At 44.4% G+C, this 19,454-nt stretch overlaps 1 protein-coding gene across 4 annotated transcripts in view; it reads right to left on the reverse strand.

The window, feature by feature from the left end:
* NUP214 (nucleoporin 214) overlaps positions 1 to 19,454 on the reverse strand; it is a 101,879-nt gene that overhangs the window by 61,611 nt on the left and 20,814 nt on the right. For 3 of the 4 annotated variants that reach the window (XM_032308157.1, XM_032308155.1, XM_032308153.1), the window contains exons 14-21: positions 17,785 to 17,882; positions 14,153 to 14,239; positions 13,820 to 13,969; positions 12,675 to 12,833; positions 10,004 to 10,107; positions 7,372 to 7,554; positions 6,607 to 6,692; positions 6,423 to 6,506 (exon numbers count right to left, since the gene is read on the reverse strand). In XM_032308157.1, the coding sequence (XP_032164048.1) occupies positions 6,423 to 6,506; positions 6,607 to 6,692; positions 7,372 to 7,554; positions 10,004 to 10,107; positions 12,675 to 12,833; positions 13,820 to 13,969; positions 14,153 to 14,239; positions 17,785 to 17,882 (951 nt within the window). The remainder of the gene's footprint in view (positions 1 to 6,422; positions 6,507 to 6,606; positions 6,693 to 7,371; positions 7,555 to 10,003; positions 10,108 to 12,674; positions 12,834 to 13,819; positions 13,970 to 14,152; positions 14,240 to 17,784; positions 17,883 to 19,454) is intronic. The other variant, XM_032308154.1, reaches the window with a different exon arrangement.

Raw genomic sequence — 19,454 nt, forward strand, 5'->3', positions numbered from 1 at the left:
ATTACAGCCAGAAACTGGAGACAGTAAGTGGCCACCAAGAGGAGAAAGGATAAGTAAATGCAGTACATTTATACAGCCGGATACTGTGCAGCAGCACAGCAGGCAAAACCCCCCGAAAACAGGCAAAACCAAACAACGGTGTCTGAGAAGACATCACTCAGGTAATAAAACTGACCCAAAAAAGCACAATTAGGGAGACTGAAGAGAATGGCAACTCAATGCAATGTCCAATTCTGAACTGGATCCTTGATTTTTAAAAGATGCTATGAAGGTCATAAGAGGAACAGCTGGCAAATTTTCAGTATGGATTGCATACTAGATAACAGTGCTCTGTCAAGGTTAAATTTCCTAAATCTGATCATTGTATTATTGTGGAAGAGAACATCTTGTTCTTAAGGGACACATGCTAGAATACTTAGGAGTAACAAGTCCTGTCTGCAACTTATTTCTAAATAGTTCATCAAAAATAATAACAGAAAGACCTGTACTCTGAAAACTATAAAAACTATATAAAAACTATAAAAACTGATGAAAGAAATTCAATAAGACACCAAGAAATGGAAAGACAGGGGTGCCTGGGTGGCTCAGTCAGTTAAGCATCTGACTCTTGATTTCAGCTCAGGTCATGATCCTGGGGTCCTGGGATCAAGCTCCCTGTAGGCTTTGTGCTCAGCAGGGAGCGTGCTTGGGATTCTCTCTCTCCCCCTCCCCCTCGCCTCCCTCATGCACACTCTCCATGAAATAAATCTTTTTTTTTTTTTTTTAAAGATTTTATTTATTTGACAGACAGAGATCACAAGTAGGCAGGGAGAGAGGAGGAAGCAGGCTCTCCGCCGAGCAGAGAGCCCAATGTGGGGCTCGATCCCAGGACCCTGGGATCATGACCCGAGCCGAAAGCAGAGGCTTTAACCCACCGAGCCACCCAGGCGCCCCTCCATGAAATAAATCTTAAAAAAAAAAGGAAAGACATTCCATGCTCTTAAATTGGAAGAACAAATAACAGAATGTCTATATTACCCAAAGCAAGCTACACATTTAATGTGGTCCCTATCAAAACACCAAGAGCATTTTTCACAGAACTAGAACAAACAATCCTAAACATGGTATGGAACCACAAAAGGTCCCAAATAGCCAACGCAATCTTGAAAAAGAAAAACAAAACTGGAAGCATCGTAATTTCTGATTTCAAGTTATGTTACAAAGTTACGGTAATCAAAATGTCATGGTACTGGCACATCAAAATAGACACAGACCAAAGAAACAGAATATAAAACCTAGAAATAAAGCCATGATCAACTGAGGAAAGAATATGCAATGGGGAAAAGACAGTCTCCTCAACAAATGGTGTTGGGACACCATTTAAAGCGGACCGCCACATAAAAAGGAGTGAAACTGCACCATTTTCTCATGCACACACAAAAATAAACTGCAAATGGATTAAGGACCCAAATGCGAGACCTGAAACCCTAAAAATCCCAGAAGAGAGCACAAGCAGCAATTTCTCTGACTCTGGCCATAGCAACATCTTTCTAGATATGTCTTGAGGTAAGGGAGACAAAAGCAAAAATAAACTATCGGGACTACATCAAAATTAAAAGCTTCTGCATAGCATTATAACTAAAAGACAACCTACTGAATGGGAGAAGATATTTGCAAACGGCATATCCCATAAAGGATTAGAATCCAAAATACATAAAGAATTTATACAGTTCAACACCAAAAAACCCAAATAATCCAATTAAAAATGGGGCACAAGACATGAGCAGACATTTCTCCAAAGACATGTAGACGGCCAACAGACACGAGGACAGATGCCCAACATCACTCACCTGTCAGGAAAATGCAATCAAAGCTACCATGAGACACCACCTCACACCTGTCAGAAGGACTAAAACCAAAAACACAAGAAACGGGTGCTGGGGAGGATGTGGAGAAAAAGGAACCCTCCAGCACTGCTGGTTCAAATGCAAGCTGGTGTAGCCACTGTGGAAGACAGCATGGACGTTTCTCAAGCAATTAAAAACAGAACTATGCTACCATCCAGGAACTGCACTACTGGGTATTTTCCCAAAGCAAAACACTAACTCACAGGGATCTGGGCACCCCTGCATTTACTGCAGCGACACTGACAACAGCCAAACTATGGAAGCAGCCCAAGTGTCCACCGACGGAAGAATGGGTTAAGAAGATGCAGCCTCTGTGTGTGTGTGTGTGTGTGTGTGTGTGTGTGTGTGTGTGTGTGCGTGCACGCGCGCGCACAGACATAGAAAAGAATGAAATCTTGTCATTTGCAACAATACGGATGCATCGAGAGAATATAATGCTAAGCAAAAAAGTGAGTCAGAGAAAAAGAAACACATAATTTCACTCATATAAAGAATTTAAGAAACAAAAAAAATGAATAAAGGGGAGAAAAAGGAGAGTGGAGGGCAAACCAAGAAACAGACTCGTAACCGTAGAGGTCACCAGAGGGGAGGTGGGGGAGGACAGGTGAAACAGGTGACGGGTCAGAAGGACAGCTCTCACGATGAGCACCAAGTACTGAACCGAACTTGGATTCAGTGCATTGTACACCTGAAACTAACATAACGCTGCACATTAACTATACTGGAATTAAGATAAAAAACTCAGTAAATATATTAAAAATATTATTAACAATAACGTGAACATGTGTGGTCGAGAGGAGAAAAATAAAGCAATTGTGACCAACATTACTAGAAAATCTGGGTGAAGGGTAAGTGGGTAAGTGGGTGCTCACTTATCCTTGCAGCTGGAGTTTTGAAATTTTTCAAAATAGTAAGTAAAAATTACAAATATCAAAAGGAAAAAACCAGACAAGTAAAAGCAAAGACACACTTTCACATATGTCCATACAATGGTACCTCTTGGGAGGCAGAAGACCGGGATGCACGAGAGGGGTCTAGGAAGTTGGCCACGAAAATATTCTGTTTCCTAACCCAGGTAGAGGTTACACAGATGGGCAATTCTGTTTTGTGTTCTTTTCTGTACATGTGTTATAGTTCATAACTATTTTTTTTAAAGATTTATTTATTTATTTGACAGAGATCACAAGTAAACAGAGAGGCAGGTGGCGGGGGCGGGAGGAAAGGAGGCTCCCCGCTGAGCAGAGAGCCCAACACGGGCCTCGATCCCAGGACCTTGAGACCATGACCTGAGCTGAAAGCAGAGACTTAACCCACTGAGTCACCCAGGTGCCCTATAGTTCGTACTTTAAAAGTTAAATATTTTGGCGGTGCCTGGGTGGCTCAGAGGCTGCCTTTGGCTGAGGTTACGATCTCAGGGTCCTGGGATCCAGCCCCAAGGGGAGCTCCTTGCCCAGCAGGAGTCCGCTTCTCCCTCTCCCTCTCCCCTTGCCCCCCTCCTCTGCTCATGCTCTCTCAACTGGGTCTCTCTCAAATAAATAAGTAAAATCTTTTTTTTTTTTTTTTTAAGATTTTATTTATTTGTCAGAAAGAGAGAGAGAGAGCAAGAGGGTGAGCACAAGCAGGGAGAACAGAAGGCAGAGGCAGAAGCAGGCTCCCCACTGAGCAAGGAGCCCAATGTTGGACTCAATCCCAGGATCCTGGGATCATGACCTGAGCCAAAGGAAGACGCTTAACTGACTGAGCCACCCAGGCATCCCTAAATAAAATCTTTTTTTTAGAAAGTTAAATATGGGGGCACCTGGGAGGTTCAGTGGGTTAAAGCCTCTGCCTTCGGCTCAGGTCATGATCCCAGGGTCCTGGGATCGAGCCCCGCATGGGGAATCTCTGCTCAGCAGGGAGCCTGCTTCCTCCTCTCTCTCTACCTGCCTCTCTGCCTGCTTGTGATCTCTGCCAAATAAATAAATAAATAAAATCTTTAAAAAAGAAAGTTAAATATGTTTATATGCTCTGATTTATCCTTTAATGTATATTTCCTAGATTTAAAGTGCTTGACTATAATGTGCAATTTCTACTTAATGTCTATATTATCTTCCAAACTGAAAGTCTAATGTGGTCATACACTAAGTTTCTCTTATTAACCATAATGTTTGGGACGAAGTAGGCAATCATATTTGTTGAATGAGAAAGTAAATTACATAAATCTCACTTCTAAGGAATTTATTACGAAGATACAATCAGAGATGTGGTTAAGGATTTGTGAACAAGGATGTTCTGAGCAAAATCTTGGCAACGAGATTAATACTTAACAGGAACTGGGCAAGTAAATTACAGCCTTCTAATACAAGGAAATAGTGTGCAGTCATCAAAGGCATATGTTCAATATTTAAAAACAGAAGGCATGAAAGTTTTTAAATTTTTAAAATGTCCAATTTTTTTTCATTATGGCAAAATACACAAAACATTAAAATTTACCACCTTAACCATTTTTTAAGTGTACACTTCTCCAGCTTTAAGTACATGAACACTGTGGTGCAACCATCCATCTCCAGAATTCTTTGCATCTTGTAAAACTAAAACTCTGTACCCAGTCTCTGTAATTCTTCCATTCTCTCCCCTGCGGTCCCTGCGACTGCCATGCTCTTTGTGTCTGTAAATTTCACGACTCTAAGGATCTCATCATACAAGTGCAGTCGTACAGTGTCTGTCTTTTTGTGACCGGCTCATCTCTGTTAGCACGTTGTTCTCCTGGCTCATCCACGGTATAGCATGTCATCAGAATTTCCTTCCTCTTTAAGGTGCGCATAATACCCCACTGCACTTATCTTTTCAGCCGCTGACGGACACCTGGCTTGCTTCTACCTTTCAGCTACTGTGCACAGTGCTGCTATGAACATGAGTGTACAGATACCTGTCTGAGTTCCTGTTCTCAGTTCTTCTGGGTACCTGCCCATGAGTGATTTACTGGATCACATGGTTAACTCTCTTTCTCATTTATTTTTTTAAAGATTGTATTTATTTATTTGACAGACAGAGATCACAGGCAGGCAGAGAGACAGGTAGAGAGAGAGAGGAGGAAGCAGGCTCCCTGCTGAGCAGAGAGCCCGATGTGGGGCTCCATCCCAGGACCCTGGGATCATAACCTGAGCCAAAGGCAGAGGCTTTAACCCACTGGGGCACCCAGGCATCCCTCCGCTCAGGTCTTAATCTCAAATTCAGTGAGTTCAAGTCCCACACTGGTTGTGGAGACTACTTACAAAAAAGAAAAAATTCCCTTATCTGTGACTACTACTTACTCTCAATATTACATGATTACACTCAATATTATATGATTACAGAAAAATTAATAAGTCATGGTATAGTAAGATTAAATTTCCTTCTGTTAATTACCAAAAAGCATCTGTTGTTGGTATTAAAAAACAGTTTCAACTTACAAAACAAATTCAAAGGAAAAAAGCAGATATGGGCACTAAAGCAAAGCATGATTATGTATGAAGTTGTCTAGGACAAGTACTTTTTTTAAAAAAGGATTTGATTTATTTATTTGACAGAGGAGAGAGAGAGAGAGAGAGAGAGAGAAAGCGCACAAACAGGGGAGCGGCAGGCAGAGGGAGAGGGAGAAGCAGGCTTCCCACTGAGCAGGGAGCTGGATGTGGAGCTCGATCCCAGGACCCTGGGATCAAGACCCAAGTCGAAGGCAGAAGCTTAACTGACTGAGCCACCTAGGCGTCCCTAACTAGTATTAAAAAAAAAAAAAAAAAAAAAGAAAAGGTTTTTTAATTCACTTTAGAGAGAAGGCGAGCATGCTCAAGCAGGGAGAGGGGGAAAAGGGAGAAAAAAAATCTGAAGCAGACTCCGCACTGAGTGCGGAGCCCAAGGCGGGGCTCAATCCCACAACCACAAGATCATGACCTGAGCCAAAACGAAGGGTCGGATGTCCAACCAACTATGCCACCCAGGTACCCCACATGACAAGTATTTTTTAAAAACAAAATTGAGATAATAACATAGTAATTTAACGATAAAATTCTTTTCCACAAGTGTGTTGTGCCATCATTCTCTCATAGTAGGTTTTTGCTTTATTTCCTAAGTTGTTTTTTCCTTTCTTTCTTTCTTATTTCTTTATTTCCTAAGTAGTTTCCTAAGTATTTCCCCAACCACAATGCAATTCTACTCCAAACCCCACACAAGTTAGACAAGTAAAGGATCTTCAGACAAAGCAGAGGTCTGGGTCCCTGGTACCAGCTCAGTGTTCTCCAAACCCTTGGGAACCACCACCACATAACCGAAGGACTACAGAACACAGTGTCAAAGCCACAGCTACTAACTTGAACTGCCCTGAACAGTATATACAAGCTGCTCTCTACTCTAATATTCAGATGGGCAACAGATCTGGGGGCATTTCTTCTATTTCTTACTAAGAGCCGAAGGAAAGCACAGACACACAGACACGGATACACACAGACTCCTCCTTCCTTCCTACTTTCATACCAGGTACTGTATGTTTGAGGCTAAAAATTCAGGACCGGTTCCCTTTACCTGGGGCAGTGGATCTCACTGGAGGGGTCTTCCTCTTGGCCAAGAAGTTTCTTAGCTGTGCTTGTTTCACGGGGGACAGTTTAGCTGCAAGAAATTCATGAACCCATAAATGCTTAAGACTTGGTTTTTAAGAAGTCAACAGAAGACAATGCAGAGAGTTAAAGAATGAGAAGAATGTGTTTACCTGGCACTCTGGACAAAGGCTTGGTGTGAGATTCTATGGTGGTTTTCAACAAAGCATTACGGAGACTTTCGAGGTCACTGTCAAAACTAAAAGACAATTGTGTTACATACAAACCAACTATGACCTGAGAAATCTCCCCAAATATAAATGCCAGAAAGCCTCCCCAATACGGTAACAAGAAATCTGACCAATCAATCAACATAATCCAATCCAAAAGGAAAGAGATTACAACCTCAATACCTGCCCCCTCCCCCCACCAGGGCAAACACAGCACTAACTGCGCTATAGCACAAAGGGCAGTTAGAATGTACACATTTGGCCTAAAGGCAGAAACATAACAACATCCCAGTAACTTTAGGAGTAAACTGTCTAACTGCCAGGTCTGAAAGTTTTTGCTCAAAATGAGAAGTCAGAGCTTCTAGACACGTTAGTCAACCTAATTCTACCAGTTAATTTTCAAAACAACGACACTATTTACATAGAATCTGCCATCATCTACTGGCACCTGTCTCATGTGGCACGCTCAATTTCACTCTCCAACAATCCCAAAGCAGGTACTGTCACTCCCATTTTATGGGCAAAGCAACAAAGGCTCAGAGAGGGTGAAGGACCTGACCAGGATCACACAAGTGAGAGCAGAGTCACTTTCAAACCCACATCCGAAATACTCTACAGCTTCTGCACATGACTCCCAAACAGCTAGCTGTTCCTTCAACCACATTCATGGAGTGCCAGTGGCCCAGATAGGCCCATTCCCCTGCACACCCTTGAGTGCTGCTCTGGGAGCTGACATCCGAGGGCAGGCTCCACTGGGAGGTTTGGTTATAGAGACGGAGCTGCTGGAGACTGTCCACCAGGTGATTCAACCTCTTCCTCTGCTGGTTGATGATCTCCCGGTTATTGGCTAGCGTGTTAAACAGCGTCTCTCGCTCTGGCACAAGCAAGCGCCTGTTGACAACAAGGAAGAAAGAGTTCAACATGAACAGTTCAAGTACCACAACGATAACAGTGAAAGAATAAATCCGAGAACCCCCGGTGGCCAGGCAGCGTAGGGAAATTAACCAGAACATAAAAAGGGGACGAAAGCTTTACAAGGATAATACAGAATGAGGAAGGAGAAGCTTAGGGGAAGCAGGCCAGGCCTGTAGCGAAGGACAGCATCATCAGACAACCTCACAGAGGTTCCGGGGAAGAAAAGGGTGGGAAACAGAGTAAAAAATGGGAGGGGGCAGAGAATGCTTTCAGCTATATACTTAGGGTTTGGCTATTTTCCTGCATGTCAATTACACCAAGAAAAAAAAGCCCTGGGGTCCACTAGAGTTCTGTGGGCATCAGTCACTTCCTCAGGGTGAAAGTGAAACACTGGGCTAGGGGTGCCTGGGTGGCTCAGTGGGTTAAAGCCTCTGCCTTTGGCTCCAGTCGTGATCCCGGGGTCCTGGGATCGAGCCCCTCATCGGGCTCTCTGCTCAGCGGGGAGCCTGCTTCTCCTTATCTCTGCCTGCCTCTCTGCCTGTCAAATAAATAAATAAAATCTTTAAAAAAAAAAAAAAAGAAAAGAAAAGAAACACTGGGCTAAGCTCTCAGTTTAGCACCAGGGAGGTACCCCACCTGAAAGATCTAAAACAAGAAAGGAACAATAGTCCCTTTCTTTCTGGTGACAGTTCAACATAAATTTTTAAAATAGCATTTCAGTAGGATACAAGGTAGTATTTAGATGGACTTGAAAGCAGAGATGCACTAGAAAAGTACAGATTTACAAACTTAAACTCTGCAGAAAAGGAACTTTAAAAAAACAAACACGTGAGGCAAAGAATACATGGTTTATCCTAAAGGGGAAGAAAAGTCCGGTTTCTCTGTTAGCATCATACATTAAGAAGCTAACTTATTAATTAGCAGAGAGAAATCCATCTGTCATGAAGAACAGAAGGCCCCTACTGTCAGGTCAAGCCAGGCCCTCCCATACACTTGAACATGAATTTAGACCAGTGCAGTGAGCTGTGACAGCTCTAATGGGGCCCAACTGCCCAGGGGACAAATGCCCAGGTCACAGACTGCTCCCCCTGACCAGCGTCTGCAGCATCGATGCTCACCTCTACCTTCCCCTACCTATACTCCAAACTGAGGCACACAAGGCAGGTACAATGCCTTCCTCCGTGTTGTACAATATGACATATTAAGTTCTGTTTGCTGAATTTTAAGCACATTCTAGCCCAGCCCCTGACATCACGCACAGCTCGTCCCACTTACAAGTTCTGTGATCCCACAGAACAGCAAGTAAACAGATCATTTCCCGGTTTGTTTCCTTACAGGGCTAATCACACTACTCAAGTGTAGGTGTTTCGGGAGCCAAGCATTCTGAGGGCTGATCTGTTTCTCCGCTTTCCTGTGGGCACCTTCACTGTTCTCACGGTGTACCACGTGCAATCACCTTCAGGAAAACAGATGGCATACGACCAAATGTCTGGGGACAGAAGACCACGGCAGCACAAGGTTTTCCTGTGCCTTTCTTCCTCTCTTCCTTCTAAGTCTTCCACACTAATTAGGAAAGTTTTCTCAACAAGATTTGGAATATACAGAAAAGTATAAAAGAAAAATTCCTCTTAACTGCATCTCACAGATATAATTGAATATTGTGACAGATTTATTTCTAGCTTGTTTTCTACATTTAGATCTCCAAACTGAGATCATCCAGTGTAACTTTTGTCTTACCTCGTCCATATTTTGGGGGAAAAACATTCAGTGGTTACACAGTATTCCCCATTAAGGAAAAAATGTGCCTGGACTTATTCTGCCACCCCTCTAACTTCTTTTTTTTTCTTTTTTTTTTTTTTTAAGATTTTATTTATTTTATTTGACAGAGATTACAAGTAGGCAGAGAGGCAGGCAGAGAGAGAGAGAGAGAGAGAGAGAGAGAGAGGAGGAAGCAGGCTCCCTGCTGAGCAGAGAGCCCCATGCGGGACTCGATCCCAGGACCCTGAGATCATGACCTGAGCCGAAGGCAGCGGCTTAACCCACTGAGCCACCCAGGCGCCCCAGGGAAGCAGGCTCTCCGCTGAGCAGAGAGCCCGATGCGGGACTCGATCCCAGGACTCTGAGATCATGACCCGAGTCGAAGGCAGCGGCTTAACCCACTGAGCCACCCAGGCGCCCCTCTAACTTCTAATATTAAGTTAAATCCAATTTTTCACTGTCATAAACTGTACTGTGATATAAATTCTTTTATGTAAACTGCTGCAGATGTGGCTATTACTTCTGTAGAACAAACTTCCAGAAATATAGTGGCTGGGTCAAAGAGAATGAACAACTGCAGGGCTTTAATCAGTGCCCTTAAGTTATCTGTTCAAAAGGCTACAGCAGTGTCTTCTGCAACCCACAGTGGATGAGAGACCTTGCTCACTTTTGTTTTTTCTTTTGTTCCAGATGCCGATCCCATTCCAAGTCTAGCACATCGTTCACATCCTGGACAGCAAATTTCACATACTGATGAAGGCGCCGAATTTCCTATAAGAAAAAAAACGAGAAAGCAAATGATTAGTTTTCTAGCAGCCTGGAGGAGGGATCAAAACAATCAAAATAATTTTGTAAGATTTTTCTACTGAGCACCGTAGCGAACAAAGAAAACACAAGAGCAGAACCTTTAATATAATCATTAGAATGTCATAATTAAAACAAAACAACAGAACTCAATCTTTCTAACTGAGACAGAGGAGTGGTCACAAATCACAGGGAAGCAGGCCGGGTGTGCCGGCCTGGGGCTCCAGGGGAAATGCTGTCGCACATTCTCATTTGTCAGTGCCTATTAAAGCAACTCAACATGCTCCAGGAATTTTCCACTGCACTCTGCTGCTCCAACAGCACACCCATTGGGCTTCTGCTATCCTACCCATGAAATTGACTATAATACAGACAAAATGATCCTAAAAAGTGCTGAAACTAATTCTGCATCTATCCATTCATAGCATGTGACACAGAAGTCTTCTTACTAGGTGAGAAAAACTCACCTCTTCTCAAAGAACAGTGTCAGCACTAGGCATGGAACTGACCATTCAATGAAATTCACATCTATTTTATTGGAGGCCTGCAGTAATTCCCAGGCCGGTGTTAACCTTCGTGGTTACACAACCTGACTCTCGAAAATTAAAAGTGCAATAAAGAAGAAGCATTCCATTAAACACGCATACAGAGAGAACGATGTGCCATACGCTATGAATACGTTTTTACACTTGTACAAAGTTCTTCCCGTGTTTAACTGGACTTTTGAAACTACTCTGGACTAAGGGTATACGCCCCAAGTGAAAAAGAGCAAATTGTTCTTTAGAAAGAGCCAACCCGGGCGCCTGGGTGGCTCAGTGGGTTAAGCCGCTGCCTTCGGCTCAGGTCATGATCTCAGGGTCCTGGGATCGAGTCCCGTATCGGGCTCTCTGCTCAGGCAGGGAGCCTGCTTCCCTCTCTCTCTCTCTGCCTGCCTCTCCATCTGCTTGTGATATCTCTCTGTCAAATAAATAAATAAAATCTTTAAAAAAAAAAACAAAGAGCCAACCCGATTCCAGGAAGCAGCAGTAACCTTAGCTCTAAGTATAAATTTCGGCTCCCTACTCCATGGCTGCAGGGAGGCCCTGTCCTTTGAGCACAAGTGCCACCGGGCCTTGTGCGTTCGAGAGCCCTGCTGCTCCTGAGTGCCCCCCCCCCCCATCTACCTGAAAAGCCAACTTCTCTTACGCGGCCTGTCACAGACACTTCTCTGTGGCTTAGCTGCTCCCTCATCGGCACCACCACAGCAACTGATCCCACATTCATAGATTCCCTTTCCCACGGCCACTTATACACCTGGGTCAGCACGGCACGGTGGTGAGGAGCCCAGGCTCCAAGCCAGACTCAGGCTCTAGCATTTACTCACGAGGACACCTGTGCCGTTCCAACATCTGCCTCCTTATCTGTCTTTTGTACGTGGTATGTGCTCGATAAATGCTAGTGGTTATTATCTTAGTTTTGTGACAAAAGAAAAGCATTTCCTTTCGAATGGGGCTAGTGTCCCCCCAAAGCTACATGCTTTTCTTTTGCTCTGGACACAGAGCAAGAGGTGAAACGCACAAAGGGACGAAGTGTTTGGAGATGCAACGAGGAGGCAGTCGTCTGCTGAGTGGCAGGTAGGGCGCGCGCTCGCTTGCTACGACAGTAAGCACTCACAGCCCTCAAGGACTGAGAGACACAGCGGGGGTTCCTCAGACTCTCTTCCTACCAGCGGTCAATTTGCCCGGGATGGGATGGAGATGGCAGAAAGTGCCGAGTCTGCAGTCTCAAACCTCCCAAGGCGGGAAGGCATCCATCACACTCTCAGACCGCACATCCTAGGAGAGAAGCTCAGAGCGGCCACACAGGCACCCTTTCCTACCAGGACTCGGGCAAACGCAGAGAGAGGAGGTGACCCCGTGAAAGCTTGTGATGAAACAATTTTCCGTAAACTGAAAGATGGAAACGAAAACCAGATTTTGCTACAACAGAGAATAAGAATTATTATAAATGAATGAGAGAAGTAACTTTGCTGAGGTCTGGTGTACAGAAAAGAGCCCACGAAGAGCCCAGTTAGAGCTTTCTAACTGTTCACTCTTACTAAAACATCACCATTGTGGTCAAGCTCCTGAGACCATAGGGCCCAACTTCCGTAACTGCATAGAGTAAGATCAGTGACTCTCATCTTGCGGTGCAGCTGAAGTCTAGAAATACAGTGGAAAACACACCCAGCACCGTACTTAGCACTCAATGAGCAACTGCGACATGAAATCTTATTATTCGTGATTTGATTTTTAAATATATTTTTTTCAATGGTATGCTTTCCACCAAGCTTACCACTGAATCAAGAATTCTAATGCCAGTTTTAATTCTGTAAAACATGAAGTGGAAAAGTGCTCTTTTCTTTGTCACAACCAAGGACATCTATGGAAAGCGGGCAAATTATTCACAGAAAATCAACAATATCCGAAGGGCAGGCCCCTGATTCGAGACCTCACAAGGGAGAATGACTTGCAGGAGTTGGTTTTAAACCTCTCACTTGGGCTGGATCCTCCTACCTGGAGCTGGGCTTCACTCTTGGGGTCCAGGGGTCTCTTATAGAGCAAGTGCAGATACCCAGAGTCGCAATCCCTCTCGTTTTGTTCCCTGGCTTCTTCCACACCAGCAAAGCCCTCAAGTAAAGTTGTTTTCAGGGTACTGATGTCTCCATGGAGAGACTAGAAAAGATACAAGGGCCATACTGAGACAAAGTGTTTGTTTCCGAGAAACAAACCTTTCTGTCTGGATCAAGGACAACTACTTGGTGTTTCTCCAACAGCTTACATGATGCACCTGTGAGTCTACAAAAAGAAAGTCAGTATTTGAAAAGAAAAATACAAACATTCACTTTCTGAAGTTTTTTTTTTTCTTCCTCACTGAAAAACCACATATTCCACTGACCAGAAACTCAAAGAGTAAGAAAAGCTACTGGTTTTACCTACAGTCCCACTACCCGAAGACAATCACTGCCGACAGCCTGGAGAACTGGTCTCTTTCCAGGGACAGTTTTCAGAGCAGGGCTCTGGAGGCAGACGGTCAGGGACTGGCACATGGTAACTGGGTAGCTGTGGGCCAAAGCTTTCACCTGTCTACACTGCAGCTTCCTGACTTTAGCTGTGGGCCAATGCTTTCACCTGTCTACACTGCAGCTTCCTGACTTGCCGGAGAGAGCAATAGCACCTACCAAACAGGATGGTCTGAGGAGTCCGCAAGATAACACGGTGCCTGGCACGTGGTAAGCAGTAGTAACAGTAACACAGTAAATACCATTAACAATAAATACATGGTATTTTTATACCGTATACGCTCTTAAACCTAACCCTTTACCATAATCTAATAATTTATTATAAACTATGGTCAATTTTCAAATATACCTAAACTAGTAACTGTAAGAGACTTTTATAGAGTGGCTGGTATGGGTCAGTGGGCTAGAAACTATAATTAGTCTATTTTCTGTATGAAAAAACGAAAACCTAGAGTAGCTACATTAACTTGCCTAAAGTCACATAATTTAAGTGCTGAAGACAGGATCTGAACTTGGGCATTCCTAGGTAAACTACTCATCCTTCTTAAAAAAACAACACTGGGGCCCCTGAAGAATGGAGTGCTGGGGAGCGACTTTGAAAGCACAGTTCAAATCAGGAAGAACATCACAAGCCCAGACCTCCGTGGTCTCCTTGATCTCCAAGAGAAAGGTGTGCAGGTCATCGGACTCCATCCGCAGCATCTTCATCTCCTCCAAATTACCCACTTGGAAACAGGCTTTGGAAGTCCGGGCTTTCAGTTCTCCCAACTCCTTCTGAAAGTGCGCGATCTACAGGAGCCAGAAAAGAGGAAGGGCTGAACTCACGGCTCCCAGGCCCTCACAGCACGAGGCCCCAGGGTGCACCATGGCCGAATGCCAGAACAAAACAGTCATGCACAGGTCTGCACTCAGAGTCACCCCAGTCTCATGGTCAGGGCTACTTCTGGAGAAAATCTGCAGGAAGGACTTTACCTCCTCCCCGATTCCAGCCATCACGGGATCTGACTCTTTCCACTGGTGTCCCTGCTTCTCTGCAACGGGAGGCTGAACTGATTTCGCCTGCAATGGAAGGCACAAGGTTGACAGACACACCCCCAGCCCGTGTTGAAGCAGCAGCTTCACAACAGACTCACTGCTCCCTCGCTCCTTCTTTCGAACCCACACTGACCGAGAACCTACTTGCTGTAAGGCATGTTCTAGACGGTGGAGAGAGGCGAACAGGACAGAAGAGGTCTCTGCTCTGCAGGTCGTTACCTTCTACCAACACTAAGCTGTAAACCAGCCAGATCATTTTAGCTGCGGACAGTGACAGGACAAAAGTAAACAGGAACCTAAGAAGAGAAAGGGGGCACGAGTGGAGAGGAGGGGGCCTGGAAAACCCTCACTGAGCACAGTCACTGAACTGAGTCCTGAGATAAAGCAGAAAGCTACAGAAAGTTCTAGGGGAAGCACCTGCTAGGCAGCAAGAAGAGCAGGTGGAGAACGCGAGGCAGGAAAGAGCTCCGGCACGGTGGGGGCCGAGAGAGAGAGGAAACGTGGGCCGGGAAAGTCAGGGAGGGAACTGGAAAGGGCTGGGCAGGTCGTGTACGACTAAACTAAGGAGTCTGGTATGTTTCTAAGGGTGCTGGAAAACTACTGTTGGAGCTCTGGGAGAGTTTGTTCTTTGATTTAGGATTTTAAAAGATCTCTCTTGCTGCTAAATCAAGCAGAGATGTCAGTGAGAGGGAGAAGAAAGAGGGAAACCAGGCAGGAGGGTAACGAGGCAAGAGATGACAATGGTCTGAAATATGACGTCCACGGGGACAACGGCTGTGGGTTCATGCCACACACACAACACATCAGCGTACAGCTGACAAGATCTTCTGCTAGTAAGGATTAGGGGGAGCTTCTGTTAAGTAGCGGGATCCAGAATGCCTTCTGGGTTTGGAGCTTGAGCACACCACCTGGAACAGGTTCTTAAGGAGACAGAAATCAAGAGTTCTGCTGTAGAGACATTATAACTTGAGATGGCTTTTAGATTATTTGATACCTACAGCAATTACCATATAGAGGATTTATAGACTGCATAAGCAACCATTAAAACAGCAAACACTGAGGGCATCTGGGTGGCTCAGTGGGTTAAGCCTCTGCCTTTGGCTCAGGTCATGATCTCAGGGTCCTGGGATTGAGCCCCATATCAGGCTCTCTGCTCAGCGGGGACCCTGCTTCCCCACTCTCTGCCTGCCTCTCTGCCTGCTTGTGATCTCTCTCTCTATTAAATAAATAAATAAAATCTTTAAAAAAAAAACGAAAAACAAAAAACAGCAAACATTGATCTAACAAATACCATGTGTTGTGCACCAAGCCAAAAGCTAGACCTATAAGCTGGGCGTTTACTGTGTGCCCTGCGGGGTCCGTGCTGAGGGCAGGAATAAGGTCAATTGGCAAAGAGAAGGAAAAACCATGACTCTGGTCTCCAGGGCACACAAATCAAGTGGGAAAGTGACATAAAACTCTCTCAAAGTTAAATCATAGTAATAAACTGAGATGATAAATTGTAAATCTAAATATGAAAAGAAAATAATAAAGCTTTTAGAAAAACACAGGAAAATATCTTTTTGACCCCTTGGAACCAGAAATAATTTCTAAAACAGAACACAAAAAGCACTCATCATAAAAGAAAAGGTGGTATACTGAACTATATTAAAAACTTGCCGGGCGCCTGGGTGGCTCAGTGGGTTAAGCCGCTGCCTTCGGCTCAGGTCATGATCTCAGGGTCCTGGGATCGAGTCCCGCATCGGGCTCTCTGCTCAGCAGGGAGCCTGCTTCCTCCTCTCTCTCTCTCTCTGCCTGCCTCTCTGCCTACTTGTGATCTCTCGCTGTCAAATAAATAAATAAAATCTTTAAAAAAAAAAAAAAAACTTGCCACCAGGGGCTCCTGGGTGGATCAGTGGGTTAAAGCCTCCGCCTCTGGCTCAGGTCATGATCCCAGCGTCCTGGGATCGAGCCCAGCATCGGGCTCTCTACTCAGCAGGGAGCCTGCTTCCTCCTCTCTCTCTGCCTGCCTCTCTGCCTACTTGTGATCTCTCTGTCGGATAAATAAATAAAATCTTAAAAAAAAAAAAAAACCTGCCACCAAAAGACACCATGAGCAGAATGAAAAAGCAATTCACAGAGAAAGTATTTGTAGTACAAGGAACTCTGACAGAAATCTGTAAGAAGACAGAAAACCACATAGAAAAAAAGATTAAAGACTTGAGAACAGACACCTCATTAAAGAAGATAGTCAAATGGCCAAAATCACAGGGAAAAAAGGTTGAATTTAGTGGTCACCAGGGAAATACTAATTAAAAACTGCAAAATTTAACAATAAGAAATGAAAAATCGCAGGACCAATGAGGATATGGAACAGCTGACTCTCTTATACTCCCGGTGGGCATTTACTGAAAAGAAATATACACGTGTATCCTGGGGCCCAGAAATTCCACTCCTCAGCAGACACCCAACAGAAATGCATATATATGTTCACCCCCAGACCTTGACCTCAACTAGCATGCTCACAACAACGCTATTCGCAGTAACTTCAACCTGGAAGCTCTTCAGATGTCTGTCAGGTAGAATAAATACTTGTCGTATAGCTACCCCATGAATTCCACATGGCCACAATGATACGGATCAATCTCACGAACATAATGTTGAGCCAAACTGCCCGATACAAGAAAACACCATGTGATTCCATTCTAGAGAAGGTACGAACTGGCCAAACTAAGCTCCGCTGTCAGAAATCATAGCAGGGGGCCTACTTCGACAAGGGGAATAATTAAAAAGGGCACATGTAAGGAGAATTCTGGGGTCCTGGTAATGGTGCCATTTCCTTTTTTTTCTTTTTCTTTCTTTCTTTCTTTTTTTTTTTTTTTTAAGATTTTACTTATTTATTTGACAGAGAAAGATCACAAGTAGGCAAAGAGGCAGACAGAGAGAGACGGGGTGGGGGCGGGAAGCAGGCCCCCGCTGAGCAGACAGCCCAATGCTGGGCTCAATCCCAGGACCCTGAGATCATGACCTGAGCCAAAGGCAGAGGCTTAACCCACTGAGCCACCCAGGCACCCCATAATGTGCTATTTCTTGATCTGAGGTGAGTGTTGTTACCAAGGCGTATTCAGCTGCTACACGGAAATACTTTTTTACCCATGTGTATTACATGCCAATAAAAAAGTTAAGTAAAATAAACTAAGATGTTATGGATAAACGGAGATGTTATGGAAAGCACAGAAGACGGAACTGGATAGATTTCTCAGTTATTTTGGGAATGAGAGGGAAAAAAACAGGCACTACAGTCTTTTCAGAGAAAGAGAGAGAGAGAATACACCAAAGTCAACAGCACAGCACAACAAGCTCAGGAACCAGCAGAGAAAACAGCGCTAAGACTCTGGGGCTGAGAGAAATGGCATTTAGGAGCAAACATTACAAACGTTCCAAGCTCCGACTTCAGTAACTCCCACCACATAGCTCGAAGTACTATTTCAAAGGCATAAATTCTACACCACGAATACCCACTTTAAAAAGAGCACGCATGATGGGACAGTAGATGAACACACACCACGATAAGCCGGGTTTGAACATACCTGGGGAGAGCCTGACTTGGCCAGTGGAGGGGTTATCCTGGGTGACTTCTGCACCATGGAGGGCACGGGGCCTGGGCTGCCCTGAGTAGACCGCCCTGCTGGAATAAGAGGTCAGTGAAAACAGAGAGCATTTCTTGCCTCCCAGCACAGGTGTCCTTCCCTCAAATCTAAAAAAGTAAGCTTCTCGGTGTCCCTGGCCTCCCTTCCATGATTTATGTTACCAAGAGCGGCATCCAGGTTGTCAGGACTGATCCAAGATAATGAAAAAACACAAAATACATTTTTAGATGTGAAACTCTATTTTATAAAGCAGATAAAACTGGAAAGTCTCTGATAGTAGCAGGTACGTGCATTTTTGTGCACGCCCCAGAGGCTGGACATTCGGCCCATCCTTACTCCCCAGAGACTCCTGTTGCACATCTGGAACTGGGTACAAAGTGCAAATAATCCCATTACCTTGTAAGAACTCACATGATCTTCAGGACCCTCCTGGAAGCTTCTAGAAAAAGGCTTGCTTTTTTTGCACATTAGAATCACCTAGGGAGCTTTTAAAAAAACAACTATACCAGAAACTCATACCCAAACCTCACCTCCAGAGAGCCTGATTGACCTATTAGGGATAGGATCCCCCAGGGAGTCTAGAATGCCACTGGATTTATAATCCAATAACCCAGGACCCTCCAAACCGTAAGAATTAAATAATGGCAATGGGGTGGGGGGTGGAGATCCTGGCAGTGAGCAGTGGAAATGGAGACCATGTATGCACATCATAGTTCAAGTTTCCTCTCCTATACTGAAAACAGATATGAAAATACTAAGGCAAGACTTCCCAAACTACTGGCCTGACCTCTCCACGAATGTCAATGCTGAGAAAGATGAGAATGGCAAAGGAATATTTGACACTGAGACTAAAGAGAAAAAACTGGAATAGAATATGTGGTCCTTGACTGGAGGGAAAAAAACCAGAAAGAACATTATTGGGACAGCTGTGCAAGGGTCAATATGGGCTACAGATTAGATTATGGTTAATTTCCTGAGTGTGAAAACATATCACGTAACCCTGTATTTAAGAGATATGTGCTTACGTGTTTAGGGGTGAAGTCTCTGTGATTAACTCTCAAATATTTTAATGAAAAAAAATGTATGCTAAGAAGACACAAAGCAAACGGTGCAGAATGTTACCAAATGTTGTCTTGGTGGAGGGCACAGTCATTGTTACATAGTTTACACAATCTTTCTGCAGGTATGAAAGGGAAAAAAGGCCGGGTACGTTTGCTCATAGAGCTATACTATGCACTTGGATCCAACTTGGTTATACGAACTATTTCCACTTATAATCGTCATTTATTAGAGATTCGCTCACAGTAGGGCTGAGTGTGAAAATCACAGTCAGCCATCAGAAGCAATAAGCCTATGAGTACTGCAGGCCTTCCCTCGTCTATGGAACTTTCCTAACTGTTCTATAACTGCCCTTCACGTAGGGCAGGCTGCACGTGAAGAAAGATGGCACCCAACAAGAGACTTCCTTTTGAATCATCAGGTACGCTTAGCTCCATGAGAAATGTCGGGAGAGCCAAGTGTGGCAGCACCCAGGCTGCGGCAATCCTCACAGCTGAGAATACCGAGAGCACGACTGTCAGAGCTCACCAGCATGAGACACAGGAAGCAAG

The sequence above is a fragment of the Mustela erminea genome, chromosome 12 (genome assembly GCF_009829155.1).
Source record: "Mustela erminea isolate mMusErm1 chromosome 12, mMusErm1.Pri, whole genome shotgun sequence".
Lineage (NCBI taxonomy): Eukaryota > Metazoa > Chordata > Mammalia > Carnivora > Mustelidae > Mustela > Mustela erminea.